Here is a 19,712-nt window from a genome sequence, read left to right on the forward strand (position 1 = left end):
GGTGCTCTCTAGCTAATTCAGCGAGGTGAAATTATAAAATGTTTTCTCCAAGTACTGGAGTGGTGAATGGTGGGTGACTAATCCTCAAAAAGCAAGATAAGCAAAATATTTGAGGCTTATTTAATTTGTCAGAAATAATTGAAACATTAATTGAATCATGTTGAACAAACCACTATTGGTGATACAACATATTTCCCTGCTGTTCATAAGCAAAGCAGAAAAAAAATTGCTTATTAATTTTCGTGTACGAAAGGTGAGAGGGTGGTGGATGATCCAGGAAGTCATTAATATGAATACATAAGGAGCACTAATATGATGTAGACATTGTGATTATGACAGTATGAATAATATATCTATAATGTTAATGTTTAATAAAATCTAACCGTAATATATTGCATAATTTATATATACATTATAATCCATCAGAATTATATTATACCTTGTATCAGGAAACTAGTTTCAAACATGCTTATCAATGATGAAGTTCAGCGAGCAGTATGGGGTGGATAGATTCTGCTTGTCAGTTCAAAGACAGGTTCTTTTCTATAAAGCAAGCAAATGCAAAAGGAGGAAGAGCTCAAAGACCCTTCTCATGCGCGGGGAATAGAACCAGACCAAGCCTATGAGTTTATGGAAATTCATGTTAACTCGTGTCACTGGCTTATTAGCATTAGCATCCGAATTATAAATCATAGCCAATAAGGTACATTTCGACCAATAGCTATGTGTATATTTTTAACTCATAAACTCAGCACACTTTACAGTATGCAAATACATGCAAGGATTTTTCGTGGCGTAACAAAATAATATCTCTTTTTCCATTACTCCTGGTTAAATGTTCTCAGACAGGCAGAGCTTTGATTCTAGATTTACCAGATGGCATTCATAAACTCTCTCTCTCTTACAATGATGCCTTTACTACACCCTTAATACCTGTCTGCATAAAAATCAAACTGATAATATATAATAAAATATTGTGTATAATACCCTCCTTATGTAATAGCAACCTTCATATGTAATAACAATAATTAATTTATATATAACTGATAAAAAGGAAAGAATTAGGACATTATTTGCAAAAAAAATCATTTCAGTGCAATAACTATTAAGAGGAGTGAAAATGAGATCCTAGTATTTTCTTTGTCTCGGTGGCACTATTAGGCTAGGTTTCCACTTGGGTTTTTGTCCTGCGTTATTTTCTTGATGTAAAACGCCAGGAAAAACGCCAAGGAAACTGCCACTGCATTTACCTGCGTTTTGGCGTTTTTTCTGGAGTTTTTTCTGGCGTTTTAGCCTTTCTGTGGAAATTACTTTTTTGACCTTAGGCAGTTTTTCCAGCCTTTACACGTTAGAATTGTCACCCAGCTAAATGGGATTAGGATAAATGGCAAGTATCTGCCTCCTCCTGATGTCATTTCCTTGGTAGAGTTCTACTTAAACACAGCCCAGCGGACCCTTTATTCTCTTTTCTGTGGTTTGTAAGGCATACTTTATTCCGAATGTCTGCTCCTCTAGGAAGATTGGCCCCAAATGATGGTGCAAATTGTTTGCTGTTGCTTTTGGCACGCAGGATCCAGTTGGGTATGTTTGTTTGTAATGGCATGTTTGTTCCAAATGGTGTAAAATTCACCAAAAAATGCCGTGTGGCTGAATTGGCGTTATTATGGGCGTTTTTAGCAAAAAAAAACCCAAGTGGAAACCTATCCTTAAAGGGACAGCTATGCCAGTACTTGCTACACAGGTAATGGGAAAATATATAAAAACAGATGTGCAATACAGTAAAATCTTGTTTGTAATATGCCCTTCCGTATGACCCGTGAGACTTATCAATGGTCACTGACCTACAGAGTCATTAATTGATCAGATAGCAATTTATTAGGTTAAAAAGAAAATAAATATTGTAAAATAAATATATGTAGCCAGATGGCATGTAAGTGACAAGTTTAGGCCACTGACATTTTTTATGAATCTGCTCGATAATCGATGACCTAAAATGTCACTAATCAGTGATCAGATAGTAATCAATTATGTAATAATTATATATATTTTTTTATTAATAATCCATATGTTTTTTTCTTTTTCCTTATGAAGCAAGTTTCACTTCCATGTTGACTTTTTAAAAGAATTGTATTTTTTTTTAAACAGTATACATTCTATGTCAGAGCTGGTACTTTAATAACTATAAGGCTGATCAGTATTCTAAAGTAATTCTACAAAAGTTGGCCGTAGCACCTAAAGATTGACAGAAAGAAGCAAAGCCATACAATTACAAATTCAAATCTACACTCACCACATTTTTGCTGACTGTATTGGAAATATATTTAAGTGAAATTCATAGACTTCTATCAAAATACTGTAGATACACTGACATGTACATGGAGCACTTTCTCTTAGGGGCATTATTGAAAGCAAAATGTGTTAGAATTACTGGTAGCATTATCCATCCTTGCCTATATCATATATGGTTTGAAAAAGCTAACTCATTTTCTTCTATGGTTTATTTATGTCTGAGTATCCCAACTGGTGTTTTTCCATTTGGTATATCATTGTTTGAATACGGAGGACTAAAATCAGAAAAAGCATTACCTAACAAGACATAAAAAGAGTGTACCAAACACTAGAGGACGTTTCAAGGTGCTTTTGTGCCATCTATTTTATCGCATTATAAACAACATGTGCTAATGTTTAGGCACCATATTCCCCTTTCTTACTGCATCCACCCTATGTCATACTTTTAATAAGAACTGCTAGTAACGCCATTTGGTTGCTAGAATTATAATAGAATGTTTGAAATGTAAGGAAACATTTTCTGTGGGATTGGGATGTTCAGTGGTGTAAGTTAAAGTGATTTAAAACTATATTTATTGGCCTATGATTAAGATTTATCTGTAAGCTGAAGGGCTACGCTTGCAAAATCTTGAAACAGCCGGAGGCATTTTTTTAATCAAATGTTACTTATGACCCCAGCTGTGACATGTTTAAGGAGTCTGGAGGCTTTGAGAGTTAAATTGATCAATAATGGGTAAGCGGCACTGAGCCATTTCCCTATAGAGGGTATTCTGTCTATGACCTGATCACATTCTTATCCACTTAAATTATTATAAATGCGCCTTCTACACAACCGATGCAGCTCACTTTGTGCTTATGGTAGAGAATCAAAAGACAACATACCAGTGTATCTTCCTGCTCATACAGCTTTTATAGTTATCGTTTTAACTTTAAAGATCCAAGAGAAGGAACATATACACACCTAAAACATGCACTAATTAAACTGAAGTTGTACTTCTTTATACCAATGGCTCACAAAACTTTCCACTTAGGTCTCTAAAATTTACAAATGTTCCACTCAGTTTGAATTGCAAAATCGCTATATATCTTGGACTGAAGCAATTAAGCAATGCTTAAAGTCAGGGGCGTAACTCGAAGCCCCAGGGCCCCGGTGCGAGAATCTGTTAAGGGCCCCCCACCCCAACCCAAATCTACCCCCCTCTTCCCCCCTTCTCACTATCTACCCTCTCCCTACCCCTTCTCACTATCTACCCCCTCCCTACCCCCATTCTCACTATCTACCCGCTCCCTACCCCCTTCTCACTATCTACCCTCTGCCCACCCCCTTCTCACTATCTACCCTCTCCCTACCCCCCATTCTCACTATCTACCCCTTCTCACTATCTACCCTCTCCCTACCCCCTTTGTAGGTCACTTACTGTGCAGTCCTGTGACCCCTGTGACCCTGGTAGTTCCGCCACTGACCCAAAAACAATATTAGCTTAAGTAGTTTGGCCACAATACGGAAAATGGAACTAAAATAAATAGAAAATCCGGACACATAGTACATAAGGGTTTTAAGTTCAATGCAGATTTCATAAATCTATTTCCCCTTATGCCATAGCACGCTGTCAAAACATGAGCTGATTCATTGAGATTATCTATAAGGTTCAAATTGCTGATTTGCTTCTCTATAACTCAAACCTTTGTCGAGACCAACCACCACATAAAACCTAGAGGGCAAGATAATAAATAAGGATATTACATATTAATTCCACCATCCCAATGACACCAATTGGTCAATAGTCTTATACTTTTAGAACACTCATGAAAATTATTGGCATCGGTAGAACAATGGTCACTATAGGTTTTAGCTAAACTAAACCCACTTATTTAAACTAGCTATGGCCAGTGAATTTTTGGAAAATAAGGTACATTGAAAGTAATTAGTTTTAAATGGGTTATTATTACCCCAAAGAAGGAGAGATCCAGGACAGAAAGTGATAAAGCTAGCATAAATATCTCCTGAAATCCACTTATTTCAGCCACCCCATGTCAAAGCTGCCACCAAATGAGATCAGTAACTTAACACAGCAAATGTGACAATATGGAGACCCAATCAGCCTAGCAGAAACATTGAGAAATAGTCAAATTCTTCTCTACAAATTCATATTTTCTGTTTTGGGCATCTAAAAATACCTGGCAGTTTGCACTGACATGTATTGATCCAAATCAACCATTAGGATAGACAGAAAATGGATCATGTCACATTGGAAACGGTTATACGCAAGCAACAGTGCACTGTGTTTTCTTTTTCTACTTTTGTTTTAATATAATAATATACAACTAATAGTTTATAGATGAAATATTGTGTCAAACATAGAAATAAACAAACTGTTTAATTATTGACATTTTCTTCTAGACACGCTACATGTTACTATTAAGGAAAATGAACATTAAATCTCTCAGTAAATCCCGCTTACCAGTTCCTTGACTGGCACTTGTGTGGGTGTAACCGTGGAAACCTGGGAACATGCTTTAAGAAGTAGAACCAATGTGAACAAAAAAATGTTAAAATTAGAAATTATAAATTATTACTTATGACAAAATAAGTTAGTGCTGATTGCAAACAGTTATGCTTATTTTGGTCTCTTAATGGGTATATTGATTTGTAACAACATAGTGATCCGTATGAAAATGTATGAATAGGATACTTTGTTTAATTTTTATAAATGTACAGGGTAATATTGCAGCCCTGATCTATTTCATATCTCGAAGCATGTGCTGCAAATAAGTCATATATAAATATTAAGTACTTGGGTTAAGATCAGGTTTGCTGCTGGCTAATCTTGAAATACCTCTGTGTGCTGAGCAATACCAACAAGAGCTAACAGTCTAAAGCAAAGTGGGCTACAAAGATGTTACAAAGTGAATACACAGAGAAAATTGGCATTTTAGTGTTAGCCTAGGTGTCGTGAAACATGTACAATATATTCTGCTCGTAGTTGCTTTTGAATTTGGATCCGCAAATGTATCAGTCATATGATACATTATATCATATGTATCAAATGTATCAGTCATATGATACATATGATACATTATATACTGCCAGCATTGACTATATTCTTTATATTTAAAATAAGAAAATATTTCTACTCAAGCCCACTTCAGTCTTGGAACTGGGTGACACGTTGCCCTCAATGGGAGCTTTGGGGCTTCTTATTCCCAAACTGGATTCACAGAGTTCAGACATAGTCAAGACAACTCGCTGAAGTCCAAACCGTTCTGAATGGGGGAGAAAGGGGATTTAAATTACTTTGAACATGGCATGGTTGTTGGTGCCAGATGGGTTGGTCTGAGTATTTCAGAAACTGCTGATCTACAGAGATTTTCACGCACAACCATCTCTCAAGTTTACAGAGAATTGTCCGAAAAAGACAAAATATCCAGTAAGCAGCAGTTGTGTGGGCTTTGTTGATGTCAGAGGAGAATGAACAGACTGGTTCAAGATGACAGAAAGGCAACAGTAACTCAAATAACCACTCATTACCACCAAGGTATGCAGAATACCATCTCTGAACGCACAACACATCAAACCTTGAAGCAGATGGACTACAGCAGCAGAAGACAACAGCGGGTACCACTCCTGTCAGCTAAGAACAGGAAACTGAGGCTTCAATTCGCGCAGGCTCACCAAAATTGGTCAATGGAAGACTGGAAGAACGTTGTCTGTCTGATGAGTCACGATTCCAGCTGGGACATTCAGATGCACTTCAGCAAGTTGTCTTGACCACGTCTACATGCCTAAATGCATGTTGCTGCCATGTGTTTGGCTGATTAGCTATTCGTGTTAACAAGCAATTGAACAGATGTACCTCACAAAGTGGCCAGTGAGTGTATATTTTCCTATCGGGGTGTGCTTGCTCGGTAGTGTACTAGCTAATGCAACTGTTAATAAGATGATAACCTATCTCCAATAACAGTTTATTTCCCACTTGCATACAGTGAATGAAAAAGACTAAGTAATTTCTTGGAACTGTGTTGAATCATATTTCCTTCTAGCTATAGACGCATGGATGCATTTTAAATAGCACTGAATATATAAAGAGGTTATTACTGCTTCGTGGAAACTATCAACTAGATCTTTCTAATTTTGTCATAGTTTTTATGCAGCTGATCCATATCATTGGCATATGCATACAATTGCAAGCTACTTAGAAACATAGAATTTGACAGTAGATAAGAACCATTCACTCCATCTTGTCTGCCCACTTTTTCCCGATGTAAAGACCTTCATCAGCCCTTGGTCTTGTCTTAGAATTAGCATAATAATATGGCTATCCCATACATGTTTAAATTCCCCCACCCGTTACCCTCTACCACTTCTGATGTGACGCTGTTCCAAACGTACCAAGGTACCAAAAATTGGATATAGTACCTGCAGTTGAGGAAATCTTTATGCACAGTATTCATGGTCCATCTTATTAGTCCTTCAAACACAAGCTTACAAGAATGTATGCAATTTACAGTTCTGAAAACAAATATGGATGCTAGGATTAAAAAAAAATCAAGGCTCAGTCTAGTCTCCTACCTTATTTTCGCTTTTATACATGGACAACAATGCGCTTTACTACAGAAACAAAATTTAAGTAGTTAAGTATATTTCCCAAATATGTACTGCATAGTTTTATTGAGGTTAGTGGGGTGTCTTGCCAGGACAGACATTCAAATTTGTTCAGATATATGAAATTTTACCCTAATACAATCTGCCGAAGGACAGAGAATAAAAAGTATAATAATTTTGTTTGTCAACCTAACATTAGATTTTTTAACAGAAATTGAACACAAAAACTCGTATCTAGTTAAAAACCAATAAAGAACAAGAAATGCACACACTAATATAAAAATACTAAATTTGTGAACCAGCAGGGTGATAGTAGATGAATGTATAATGACGCATGTTAGGCAAGCTGCTTTGTCACGACAAAGTGAACTGATTACACTACAACCCTAAAAAAACAAAACCAAAAAGTAAGATGCTTAAGTATATTGAGTGAGACTAGAAACAGCTATGTCTAGTTCCATATACTTAATATCTTATTGCTAGGAGTGCATTAACCATATGTAATTAGTTGTGAGTCAATCTGAAGATTTACTCACTCAGCTCTAGCAATGCTGGTTGAATGCTGTGGATGGGGGTCTTTTGTGACCACAGTGGGCATAAGTGGCAAGCGCTTCCTTTTGATTACAATGGAAGTGCTTTTCTGACACTATTTGGCTGCTTCAAGCATCCAATCAGTGGCAATAAATGTTTTATCATGGAGGTGGAGGGCATCTTCTGCAGCAGGGCTGCAACTTCTAGGTCAGGTAAGTATTTTTTTTCAGATTGGAAGAAAGCATTTTAAAGTACACACTGGGTATTTTAATATGCATTCTTCATTAAAGGGGATGTCAGGGATATTAGCCAGACGCCTTAAAGTCTACAGAATATGGAATGGATTTTCCCACATCTTGGTCAAATACATTTCGCTTAACATGCCTATTGCACACAAATGCTGATTGCCCACAGGAGTGTCTACTGTACACAAAGAAATCTGTTGCATGGAGATACACTTTTGGTCCAATGGGATACCATTGTCGAAGACTGCTATAAACAGATCATTCATATACAGATCAAAACCAATGAAACTAACTTAAACTATCTGCACATGCTCAGTAAGGCATAATGAAAGATTTTATTACTCAAAGAACCAAATGAAACAGTGTCTGATAAACCTGAATAATATTTACAATAATAATAATAATAATGCAAAACAAAATGTTACCAACCCAACATTTGCCTATTAAGTATATAAAGAGTGGATTTCTTTTCATCTGTAAAGTACCATTAAACACAAAACAAAATATATCTGCCTGGATTTTCTGACCCCCTCAAAGTAAAAAAAAAAATGAAGGACTAACAAAAGACTGCCCAATAAGCCAAGAAAGTGGAATTAAAACTTGAACAGTATGAAATTGGTATATACTTTGCGGAACTGCCCCTTTTACCAAAACAGATGATTGTATAGAGTTAACTCATGCATTCTGGGACTTGTGATACCTGCATTCTTGATGTAGGCACCAGCTACTGTATCCACTGTCAATTTATATGATTACATTATGGAAAGCTTTCTTCCAGGGGCTTCCCATCCTTGTGTCAGTACCTTGGAGCACTTTATGCCTGCATTTTCTTAGTATTTCCTTTGGGTCACATAACATGACAGCTTCCTAGCAGCAGCCTACCAGCTCACTATACACACACACTGTCAGGTTAGCTTTGTACTGAAGGTTTCTATTTCTTGTTAATGCTTTTCTCCTGTAGTGATCTCGATATCTCTGCACCCTAATTACTGCCTGCAATCCTCCTCTTCCAGTGTTTTCTTCTATCCCCCAGTCGTTTTATTGCTCGCTGTTTCTGTTCCTCTTCACTCTCCCTTCTCCATTCTCCCTTTTTTGCCTGTGTACCTACTCCTCCCCGTTTTTCTCCTTTATCTCACAGCCTTTTCTTTCTCCCTCCTTCTCCATTTCAGTACAGTATCATTCTTTTCAGAAACACAGAGCCTTCTCTGTGCCTGTTTCCTCTTGCCCTTTAATCAATAGCCACACCAGAGAGAGTTCTTCACATGAATGAGTCCTTGTGAATTCTCAGCCCAGACGTCTCTCTCTTTCAGTGGATGTGCAGAACACAGCTTACAATCTTGATCACCTCTCCTAATCCCCTCTTTTGCTGAGACATAAGGGATCCTTATCATGTTGACCCGTGGAATATGCAAGTCTACTGGTCTCAGTGCCCATCACACCATCCTCTTCTTCCTCATCCTCCTGCAGGGAGCCCAGGCTGAAGGTAAGAACCGATCACTCTTACCTTAGCGCTGTGTCCTACTAAGAACCGTGCATGTGTATAGATAGATCCTGCATCAATGGTAGTTTAAACAAGAAGATCAATTTTTTCTCCATCCTATTAATTAAAACACAAAGGGAACAGCTGCAATTACCATTTGTCATTGTGTTAAGGTTTACTTAATACAGATCACACTATCATCATTTAGCTACATTAATATACATTCAATCTGAATGAAGAATTGAGACAATATAAAGTAGGTGTGCTCACTCCAATGTTTGTGATCAAAAAGTAAAAAAGAAAGGTAAAATGCATGCATTGTATGTTCCCAAGTACTTTTTGAGTCATTCATTTTTAGGTTTAATTACTGACATCGTTCATGATGCTCTTTGATAGGGGTTTTGTTTCAATAAAATGATATGGGTCTTAGGGTTCATCCTTATTCAGGTTGTGAAAAATGAATTTTTAATACATGCATTCATTATTTGAACAGTGTGTACAAATGTGATCCTATTCTGGATGCACCTGCTGCTTGCCTTCCAGCCAAGCATACTATGAGTGACTTAGTGCAAAGTTAATCTTTCATTACCAGTCAGTGCTTTTGTATCTCTGAGAGATATTTGTATCCCCTTTTTTTACCCCAACTTCTATATGTGTATTATACATTTGATATCTGTATATATATATTCCAGATTAGGACTGGTACTATCTGATACTCTTCTGCAAGGGTCAGGCTCTTGCATTTGCCACTTGGCTAAAGAGAGATGTCCTAGTGTGCTTTATCTTGCTTGTTCTGCGCTTAGAAAGACTCATTGCGGGATGAAATGTGATACAAAAGACTTGGTGTGATACTGTGAAATGTCCTTTCTCTGGTGTTAAATAACCAGTTATTAAAACAGTACTGCAGTAACACTTTGACCACCAAATAATTGATTTTGCTATGCGTTGGGCGATCCTATAGCTCAGGAAGGGTTAAAGTGATTTAGGAATAAGCTTAACATTCTGTTGTGCCCCGAATGTGTTTCAAGTATGAATAAAAACTTAGGGAAACATTAAGATTGGCACTCAAAGGGTTAAACCTACTGGCCTAATTGACCAATTCTTCAACTTATCAAAGTTCATTCAAATAGCATTGCAATTAGATGAAGGAGGACTTTGTTGAGTGTCTTCTTAATTAGTCACCATCTCTGCTAATACTAATAAGCTTCACACTCCTAGAACAAACATGGTCTTTTTATTTAAACTCCCATCATACCTAGTCAGAGTATGGGAGCTGAAACGTCACAGTATTGCATACGCCTGCTACAAAGTGTTTAAAGCGGATAACAATAGATCATGGTGGCACAGAAGTATACACTTTTTGTTTTTAACTAGTTAACGGCATAAACTGGTCACAATCTGAAAAAATAAGGTTAAAGATGCCACAGTTCATGTAACTTATTAATATGTGATTTGTGTATAATAAGAAAATGCTCATGTATATGGTCATCAAACTGAATAAACAAATAAATCTTTTTTCTTAAAATATGAGCGAGAAACCTTTTATCTATTTAAAAGGATAGTGTCTCTGTTCAAGCACAGCAAGGTTTAGTGCTTCCTCGTGGGAAATACAGATATTTCTCATCAGTGGCTTCATACGAGTATGAAATCTGCTAGGCTATTTATCTTTTGATTTGCAACAGCCTTACTTGTTAAGTATATTGTATTGTAGATGATGCTACCCTTACCAATGAACCAGAAAGTCTACATTTCTAAAAATAATTAATGTATTGAATTTCTATTGGATTTTTATTGGAAGTAGAGTCTCGTGATGAAGTCATCTGAGTAAAGAAATGATGTGGGACACTAGTGTTTTAGCCATTATAAGATCTATGCATTAAAGTGACCTTATCATCTCTAGTATTGTAGCTGAATAATCTACAGATGAGTAAACATAATGTACGTTAATTCATTACACACCACCTGGTACATGGAGGGTTAATTGCAAAGTGTCTGTTAATAGACATTTTAGGGTTAATAGAAGCGTTTGTTGCTTTTTTTCATGTGATGTATGTATCATTGTTTTTACTTAGTGTTAGTTATTCAAAGGTTTCTAATAAGCTATTATTTATTGTATTTGTTACTTTAATATAATTGTATAGAGTAATTTGTTTTGGTGATAGTTCATGGAAAACTACAGAAAAGCAAGAAAAAAAATACAATTAATTTTGATTTTACAGCTTTCTTTTTCTTTTAGAAATACGCTATGTGCCTTACATTGATTTTGATCCCAGTTTTTGCTTACTGAATTTGAGTAAATATCATCCAACGTGTTACATTACAATGTCTGCAATATTGCTCACAACAAAACCCTGTACCCTAATTAAAAAGAAAAGGCGGTGTGTGTGTGTGTGTGTGTGTGTAAAGTGGTTTCCTTGTGAGCAGAAAATATAAGGGTCTGTCTATTCAATAGATTTGATCTCTTCTCTAGAAAAGGGAGGCCATTGTTAGGAATACTGACTAAAGGCTGAAGATGTGTGACTGGGAGAATGGGGAATTGATTCCTAAGTTAGGATTTCCACCAATGGATGTCAGTCTGGTGTCAGATTTGCTGGTACTCCTCACACATCTAACAGATCAGATCAAAGAATTGCTATACTCCATTTTGTGTGTTTCCTCATTACTGATTACACATATCACTGCTCCTTATAATCACTTCCTGAAATAGGGAGCTGTACAATTATCCCTTGTTCTTGTATCACACATTGATTTAACCCCTTAAGGCTCAGCAGGGATTCTACTCTTGGCACTCTTCTTCCTTCTGCCGATGAGACCAGTGGGCTCCTTTAATCTTATAAAACACATACTGCATTAAACCCGGTGCTGCCTTGTATTGTGTAATTTTACAAGAATCCCTAGTTAAAGGAAAAATCGGGTTACCCTACCTTTGTATGGTTTCCTTTAACTGTAAACGTATAAGTTAAAACATTCAAAGCTGCATATTCATGGTTTAGTGAATAGACACAGAAGATGGTTTTACAATGTTGTAGATAAACGTCAACCTTGTGGCAGTTTTCTGGCACATAAATAGTTAAAAGTGCATCTAAGCATTCTAATTTCCTTACTATTTGCTTGTCTAGTACTCTAGTAGCAAATCACATTTCAATCTATGGTTCATTACAGCCTTTCGCCTCTCCACACATCGCCTGCCTGAAACCATTTCATCTGGTAGGGCTTTTAGCGCTGATAGAGTGACTGTGAAAATAACTGCAATAGGTATGTGCAAAGCTCAACAAACAGGTAAACTTTGTAGCCCCCTATGTGTTTTCATATTGAAAGGATAAAAAAAAAAAAAAGCATGCGTTAAACATCTTCACCATTGCTTCCATTTTCTATTTGTGCAAGGTAAAGAAGTCATAAATTACACGAAAAAAACCGTATTGGAATATTCTTTAATATTAGTTAGTAGTTTAAAAGCAAAAAAGCCTCCATAGGACCTCTTACCTCTTACCTCGAATGGTGTTCTGAAGAGGAGTGCCAAGATGGAAAGTCATCTCCTGGTTCTCAGTAACCAGCCCTGGTGGAGTTAGTGCAGATAGTTGAAGTCAGTATGTTGAAATGTTTCTTCTCAATGAGAAATATGAAACATGTTTTGCTAGAACCTTGGTGTTTACACAGCCCTTAAAGACTGAAGTTTGGTACACCTTCCTTGAGCCGAGGATGCTACTCATCACCTTGAAAACTAGGCCTCATTGTACCAAGCTATTTGGGTTGTCACCATGGATAATCCTTCACTATGGCTTCTGAGTAGGGTTGCAACCTTTGAGTAAAAGAATAGGGACACTTCAGATAAACATTACCTAAAATACTAATACAACAACCCCAGAATTATCTTTGGAATTAACTGGATATTTCTAATTCGTCTAAAACCAATATAATTAACTAAAATTGTCATTGAAATATCCAAGGTAAATTGAATAAGCAATGTGTAAATCAGGATGGCACAACTCTAGTCCTCAAGGAATTCAGTGTATCCATGCATGAAAAATACTAGTTTAATGAAGTTTTAACTAAGATCCCTGTGCTCAATCTGGTATATCCATGACTGGAGTTATACAGATGTTGTTTAAAATGTAGATTAAACTTAACTCAAATGATAAATGACACAGACAGAGCTTCCTATAGTTTTGCTCCTGGCATGCAGAGCAGTTCGGTGTGAATTTACACAATAACCATTCTTTAGGGACAAACCTGTGATCTTCAGAGAGCAAACTACTCAGAGCATTTTGGGTTGGATTCACAAAAGGTAGCCCTGTATGGGGTAGGGTTAGCACATGGGGGTGAAGTTAGACCAAAGAATATTGAGTTGTAGCTAAAGTCAATGGGGATAATTTTTGGCTAAGCACTGCTCTCCAGCAATAGAGAAAGGGAAGCGACCTGGGAAGCAGCACTTTACCCAAATTGGGACAACTGAAGTGTCTGTATAATGGAAATGGGACAAAAACTGTAAATGAGGGACTGTCCTGCGACAAGCAGGATGAGTGGCAAGTCTTCTTGTGGGGTAATTTGTTGGATCACTTTTGTTTATTTTTACCATATATTATCACCATAGTCAAGAGCATTAGACAAAATGCTTAATGTAGGGCAAAAATGAGAAGATGTGTTTAGAAATGAGTCTGTATAAATAAGCTACTTTTATTTAAAAATAGCCATCCAGTTAGATAAACGCTAGGCCCAACGCTAGATAAACCTTTCTGGTAATAGTTTCATTGTCTTCGAACTTGGAAGTACGTGAATACAGAGCTCGCCCTCTATAATTATTGCAACCACCATAAGCCTGTACCTCCCACTCTCTCATTATTTGACATGTGGAACATGTTGTTTCAAAGGTGTGACAGAATGCCATATGAAATCATAATGCTACCTAATAGGCAAATTTATTCTCAAAGTCAAAGATCTTCAATTATGTCTGAAGTGTTTCAAAAGTACATACGGTATATATATGCTCTGTAAAACATTAGTTACGTGGCCGCTTAACTTCATGCCTAAAAGCATCTTGTTGTCTTTGTGGTTAGGGAAAATTCCTTGAATGTAGTCTGTTTAAGCTCATTTTAGTTTGACACCTGTGAATGAAATCCTCTATAGAAACCATATATTTTTTCTTGAACTGATTTAAACAGCTTCCAGCTATTTGATGAGCAACCAAGAGGGTATAATTGTGAATTCTAATAAGTATTTCCTACTGTAAACCCATAGCCTATCTGTCGAACCAAAGCATCATCTGTTGGAAAATGGACGCGCCAAGTGAGAAATTGCAGGGATAAACAGGCGGCTCTTTAATTTCTTGAATGATGTATTCCCTTTGTTTGGCTTGAGGGTAGATTGATATAGTTAGTACCTACAGCATCTTGGGATTCAAATTGAATTAGCATATGTTATGCAGACAGATGAATAGGTATTCTGGGTGCATAACCTTTGCTCAGAAGGCAGCAGTGCATGTGTCTTTCTCCAAATTAGAGCGGTAAAACATTTCTGCATGTGATTTAGCTTGTATCTGAATCGAAATTTCTTTCTCTCGTTACCTTCACCTCCCTCTATGCCCATCTTTATGGATGTGAGCATTTATACTGAATATATTATGATACGAAGTACATAATGCGGAGCTGTTTTACAAGACATTGGTTGCGCTTGTTTGTATAATCATTCCAGTGCACTGAGAGTAAATTACATTATAATTGTGATGCCAAATATTAAAGACTATAGGGGATATGCCTGCAAATGATGAGTCCAACGCTTTAGAGGCTGTTTTCACTCTATTTTCCTGCAACTCAGCTCTATTATACAAAACCAAAACTCTTAAATCCCTTTCCCAAAAGCTAACGGATAGCTTGCTGAAATCTGGCAAAGTGGCAAAGTTTAGGAAGTTACAGGCTTATGTTGCACACGCACAGAATCAACAGGCATACCACATGGGTATTACGGTCATTTTATTTATGTTTTGAAGTACATTTGGCAGTGTTTGTATGGCTAGAAATCTCACTTTGTATGCAGTTGATTTACTTTAAGATATTTCTGTATTAATATGTTCACTGAAAATTGTTTTTTTTGGCAACTTTTGATTAATGCTTGGGCTACGGCAACCTCTAGGTTAATGTGGAACTGGATTATAGCTGATGAAGGGGTACAAAGTTAAAACAGGGTTATATCTGTGTCACAGTCTGTGGGACTTCAGTTTAGCATAAATAAATACGTATGGTCACCATTGTTACACAGGCATGGCAGTTCCTATTCAAAGACCCAAGCTGATAATACTGCTTTATGTACCCAACTATGAGGGAACTGCATATCATTCCCATTGACATTGTTAAAATACACTTATAATGAATATTAGTGAATACCGTTCATTTATTCCAGCAAAAACTATTATTTGTTATATGCTAGGAGAACTGCAACGATAGCTTGTGTAGTGTTATCGTTAAATATACCATACAGGTACAATAAAATGTAATATATAACATAAAAAACACAGGGATATTAGGGGGAATTTGAATGATTGTGTCTGTCATTATTATAGAGACAGGAGGTTGCCTATTCTAGATCACTCATACCGTCCTAATTGACTTATCACCAAGCCTTTATTATTATTATTATCTGATGCCCTTTATATAATAGTCATAATGTACTAAATGTTCATATCACCCTACTAAGGGACATTCTGCTTATCCTCTAAGTATAGATTGTGGCAGGCCAAGCAGCTTTGCCCCTGCCAAGCTCCATGGAGGAATGTGTCATACATGACCCCACCACAAGGGCATTTAACAAGGGTATTTGGGAGGAAGCACCAAAATCCTTGATCACCTAGGCTTCCATTGTGTCCATAGGGATCCAGTAGGTACAGCCCATTTGGATCATGGCCACCTATGCTGCCTATATCTCAGGCCAAGTCAACAGAACTTTCTGTTCTTAATAACAATAGATTTCCACTTTCTTTCCAGGTAGTCTTAATAGTATATACATAAACTCGCAATGCAATCATCCTTGGATTCAATCATATCTTTATCCATTAAATATATCCAACCTCAATTAACCTAGTACACTTGTACAATGACGTAACTGGCTCATTGTTTTGTATTTCATTCTCCATGGATGAACAATTTGTTTCCTAAGTGAGAGCCATGGTCCTTTCCAAGAGTTTTTCTTGATGAATATGACCTATGAAATACAAAAGCATTTCTTTACAACCTGTTAAAATCAATAAATCAAAAAACTATCTACTATCTACTATCTCATAGCCAAAGTAAAGAGTCATTTGAACACTTACAAAAAAATATTTAGGCTACAAAGTATTGTATCTGATACAAATGAACTTGCTGGTAACATAAAATTGTTTTGTCAAACAAACACAGCATTTTAAACATCAAATTTCAAGAACTAAAATAATTTATTGATCAAATTACTAGTCAAGAGATTCAGCAGCAGCTGAAGCCACTTAGTTCAGTGTAATGCTATGCTAAATTAACTAGAGTTAATCGGTTTGCCTACATACGCTATGGAACTTTAATGTATGCATTATAATAAATGAAAACCAGTTCTCGGATACTGCATATACTTTAGAGCTTAGCCATTGTTTAGCATAACTTATCGTGCTCGCCAGGCAGAAGGCTGCAGACTGAGAGAGCATGTATTACCAGGCTCTGCTTTAATTTAAAAATTTCACAGCCTACCATAGAAAAGCGTTGTAAACATTTAGAGTTACTCATATAAAAGCAGTAAACAGAATTCAATCTCTATAAGGTTTGCTATCTGCTAATGGTTGAAAAGCTAAGCCTTTCATGGTATCAAACCCTTGGTCTTGGTTTCTTTGTAACAAAGGACTCTATGTTGTGCTACGAGTCAGGGCAATGCTTCAATGTCTAGTCCATATCATCTTTTATACTCAGAAATAGAGCAGAGGTGTTATGGTAATATGGGCAGCCTAGCTATAATAGGACAATGCAGATTAGTATGATGTCATTCTGTGCCTTGGCAAACAGCTGGCACCCTCTTCTCCTTCTCTACAAGTAAGTCTTGTCATTTCATGGCCTTCTTTTTTATTATATTCTTACAAACTACAAGAAGTAGAAAAGACCCGTTTAGCCACTAGTTGAAGTTGCCATGAGTCTTGGACGAATGCCAGTTTTGCCCTGCCGTAGACATAGTCCTTTTATAAGCCAGATGGGCCACATCTGAGGCAATTAAAAGGATCTATGCAGCAACAATTTTTGTGATACTGTGTATTGATGTCAGTTATGGAGACCTCCATATGGTAATATTTATTTTACTCTCAGTCTGACAACTTAATTAAAAAGATTCCACAGTTCAAAAACCTATGTCATTAGTAGACGCTACAGTAGAATTTGGCAGATTTTTTTTACATAGCTGCTGACCAAATTGTTGAGATTAATGACTTTCTCCTCTCTCTGTTCAAAGAGTTCTGTGACTTTAATTAATGTGATGGATTCTATTGACTGACTTCCAAGCTATAGTTCTACCTCTACACAATGGAAAATATGTCTTTTAATATTTATTTTTTCTTACTATACATACGTAGCTTTGAACAGTACTATTAAAAAATAGGATTTGTTGTATTCAGTTATATAACACACCATGTTTTCCCTTTTGGTCTGATATTTATATAATTCCATATTTCATGTACAAAACGCACACAGATATAGAGATACATATCAAATCAGAGATGACTAAAAAGATAGAAATGCAATATAGTGCATAGGTTAAAAACCACTTTTACATTTAAAAAAAAAATGTTCCTACCTTTCTACCAGACACGTGTCTCCCTAGTGATGTACTAAGACTCTTAGCGGGTTATGTAATAAAATTATTATTCAAAACTGGCCATAGCAACCAGTGTAAAGGTTCTGCCGACTGAATAGAGTTCATCAGAGTTACTTTTATTTGCATAACCCCCTAAAATTCCTGACAGGTGATGTCTTTTTAACTCTATTCTATCAACATTATTATTCTTATTTTTTTCTCTCTCTCTGCTTGTTGGGTAAAAGTTTTTTTTAACTTTGCCCTTCGTATGTCTTTCTGATGTTAACGCCACCAGATAAGGATGATATTGCTGTAAACCTCCAGTCTATGGGTTATAGTTGTTGTAAACCTTTCCGCCTGAAGTTGATGGTGTCATAAACCAAACCAAGTCTACACAAATGTTGAAACCAGCTGTCTAAACAAATGTGAAGTATGGCGCAAAATAACAAATATCATACCCTAGCCACTGTATAGTACCCTGTCTGTTCTATGCAAAACTGTTGACAATGATGCAAACATTCGGCAGTGACACAAATAATACTTTCTTAGTAGAAAATAATTGAAGAAAAAAACTGAATAGTGTGCCTCGTTAGAACTAAGAATACTGACTATCATGGTCTTCTGCTTTGCTGAAACACATTGATGTATACCTTTAATTATATCTTTGCATGTAGCTTCTTCAATGTCATAAAGCATGGAGGTTGGGCCTCCTGTGGTTTAACTACAAGGAACATAAGATGAAATTACTAGGATGAATCCAGCTGTCTGATTTCCTGACAGGAATCCTAATACTTATATTTAGGCATCCTTGGAGGCAAAGGAAATAGATTTATCAAATCTCTATAAAAACGTGAAGGATCTAATACAAGTATAATCCAAGTGTGTATATTTTCTTAAACATATAGAGAGTAACATTTACATTATAGATGTAGGCAGGGTTACTATGCCATGAAAGCAAAAAAACAAGTGCAATTCTGGTACAAGGTTTTGAATGTGGCCTTATTGCCATAGCAACCAATAGATTGTGCCTGCAATTTGCATTTTTCCTTCTAATATACGGAAGACTATTTTCACAAGAGTATTTTCACAAGACCATGTTATAAAGTACAAAGTAATATTTAAAAGGAAACTATTCCCTTAGCGCACAAACAGTAATAAACTGGTGCAAAAGGAGAAGAGGGTCCTGCTCTTGTGAGCTTACAAAAAAAGTCAAATCGTTATTCACATTTAGTAAGTACAACATTGATATGCAATCCCAGTAATAGGGTGACCTGTATCCCATGGTGGTAACTACTCTCACCCCACTGACAGATGCATGTAGACGGTGATGGAAACTAAAGGATGATGAGAATTCTGATTCACAGGGTCAAGGCCAAGAACCCAAATACAGCAGCCCAAGACGAAGGCCCAATAAGTAAACCAGCATCAAATACTGGAATAAACAGTCTCTCCGTAAGAAATATCTGAGCTTTGACCCAAAGAATCGTCACACATTTTCTTTCTTTAGCACTCAGTATTATAAAAATTCATTCTAAAAGGAAATGATACTAGTACCAGCAAAGCAGAATCTGAAATTGTCTTAGATATCTTTTGGCAATGATGATGCCCTAATTAACTGTTCTATATTTGCATCCTGACTCTTAACTAGGGACACACATTAATTGAAAACAATTGAATTCACTTCCCCAGACAGTGCCAAAAGTGACATGCCATAAGTGTCTTTGGTGTTTCAGATTTGCTGGAGAATGTTCTGAGGATTTTACAGCAATAAAAG

At 36.5% G+C, this 19,712-nt stretch overlaps 1 protein-coding gene across 1 annotated transcript in view; it reads left to right on the forward strand.

Moving 5' to 3' along the window:
* The first annotated feature begins 8,787 nt into the window (after positions 1-8,787).
* The window catches only part of SEZ6L (seizure related 6 homolog like), a 141,010-nt gene continuing 130,085 nt past the window's right edge, over positions 8,788-19,712 (forward strand). The window contains exon 1 of the mRNA XM_053469338.1: positions 8,788-9,151. Within this exon, the coding sequence (XP_053325313.1) occupies positions 9,058-9,151 (94 nt within the window). The 5' untranslated portion in view covers positions 8,788-9,057. The remainder of the gene's footprint in view (positions 9,152-19,712) is intronic.

The sequence above is a fragment of the Spea bombifrons genome, chromosome 1 (genome assembly GCF_027358695.1).
Source record: "Spea bombifrons isolate aSpeBom1 chromosome 1, aSpeBom1.2.pri, whole genome shotgun sequence".
NCBI classification, from domain to species: domain Eukaryota; kingdom Metazoa; phylum Chordata; class Amphibia; order Anura; family Pelobatidae; genus Spea; species Spea bombifrons.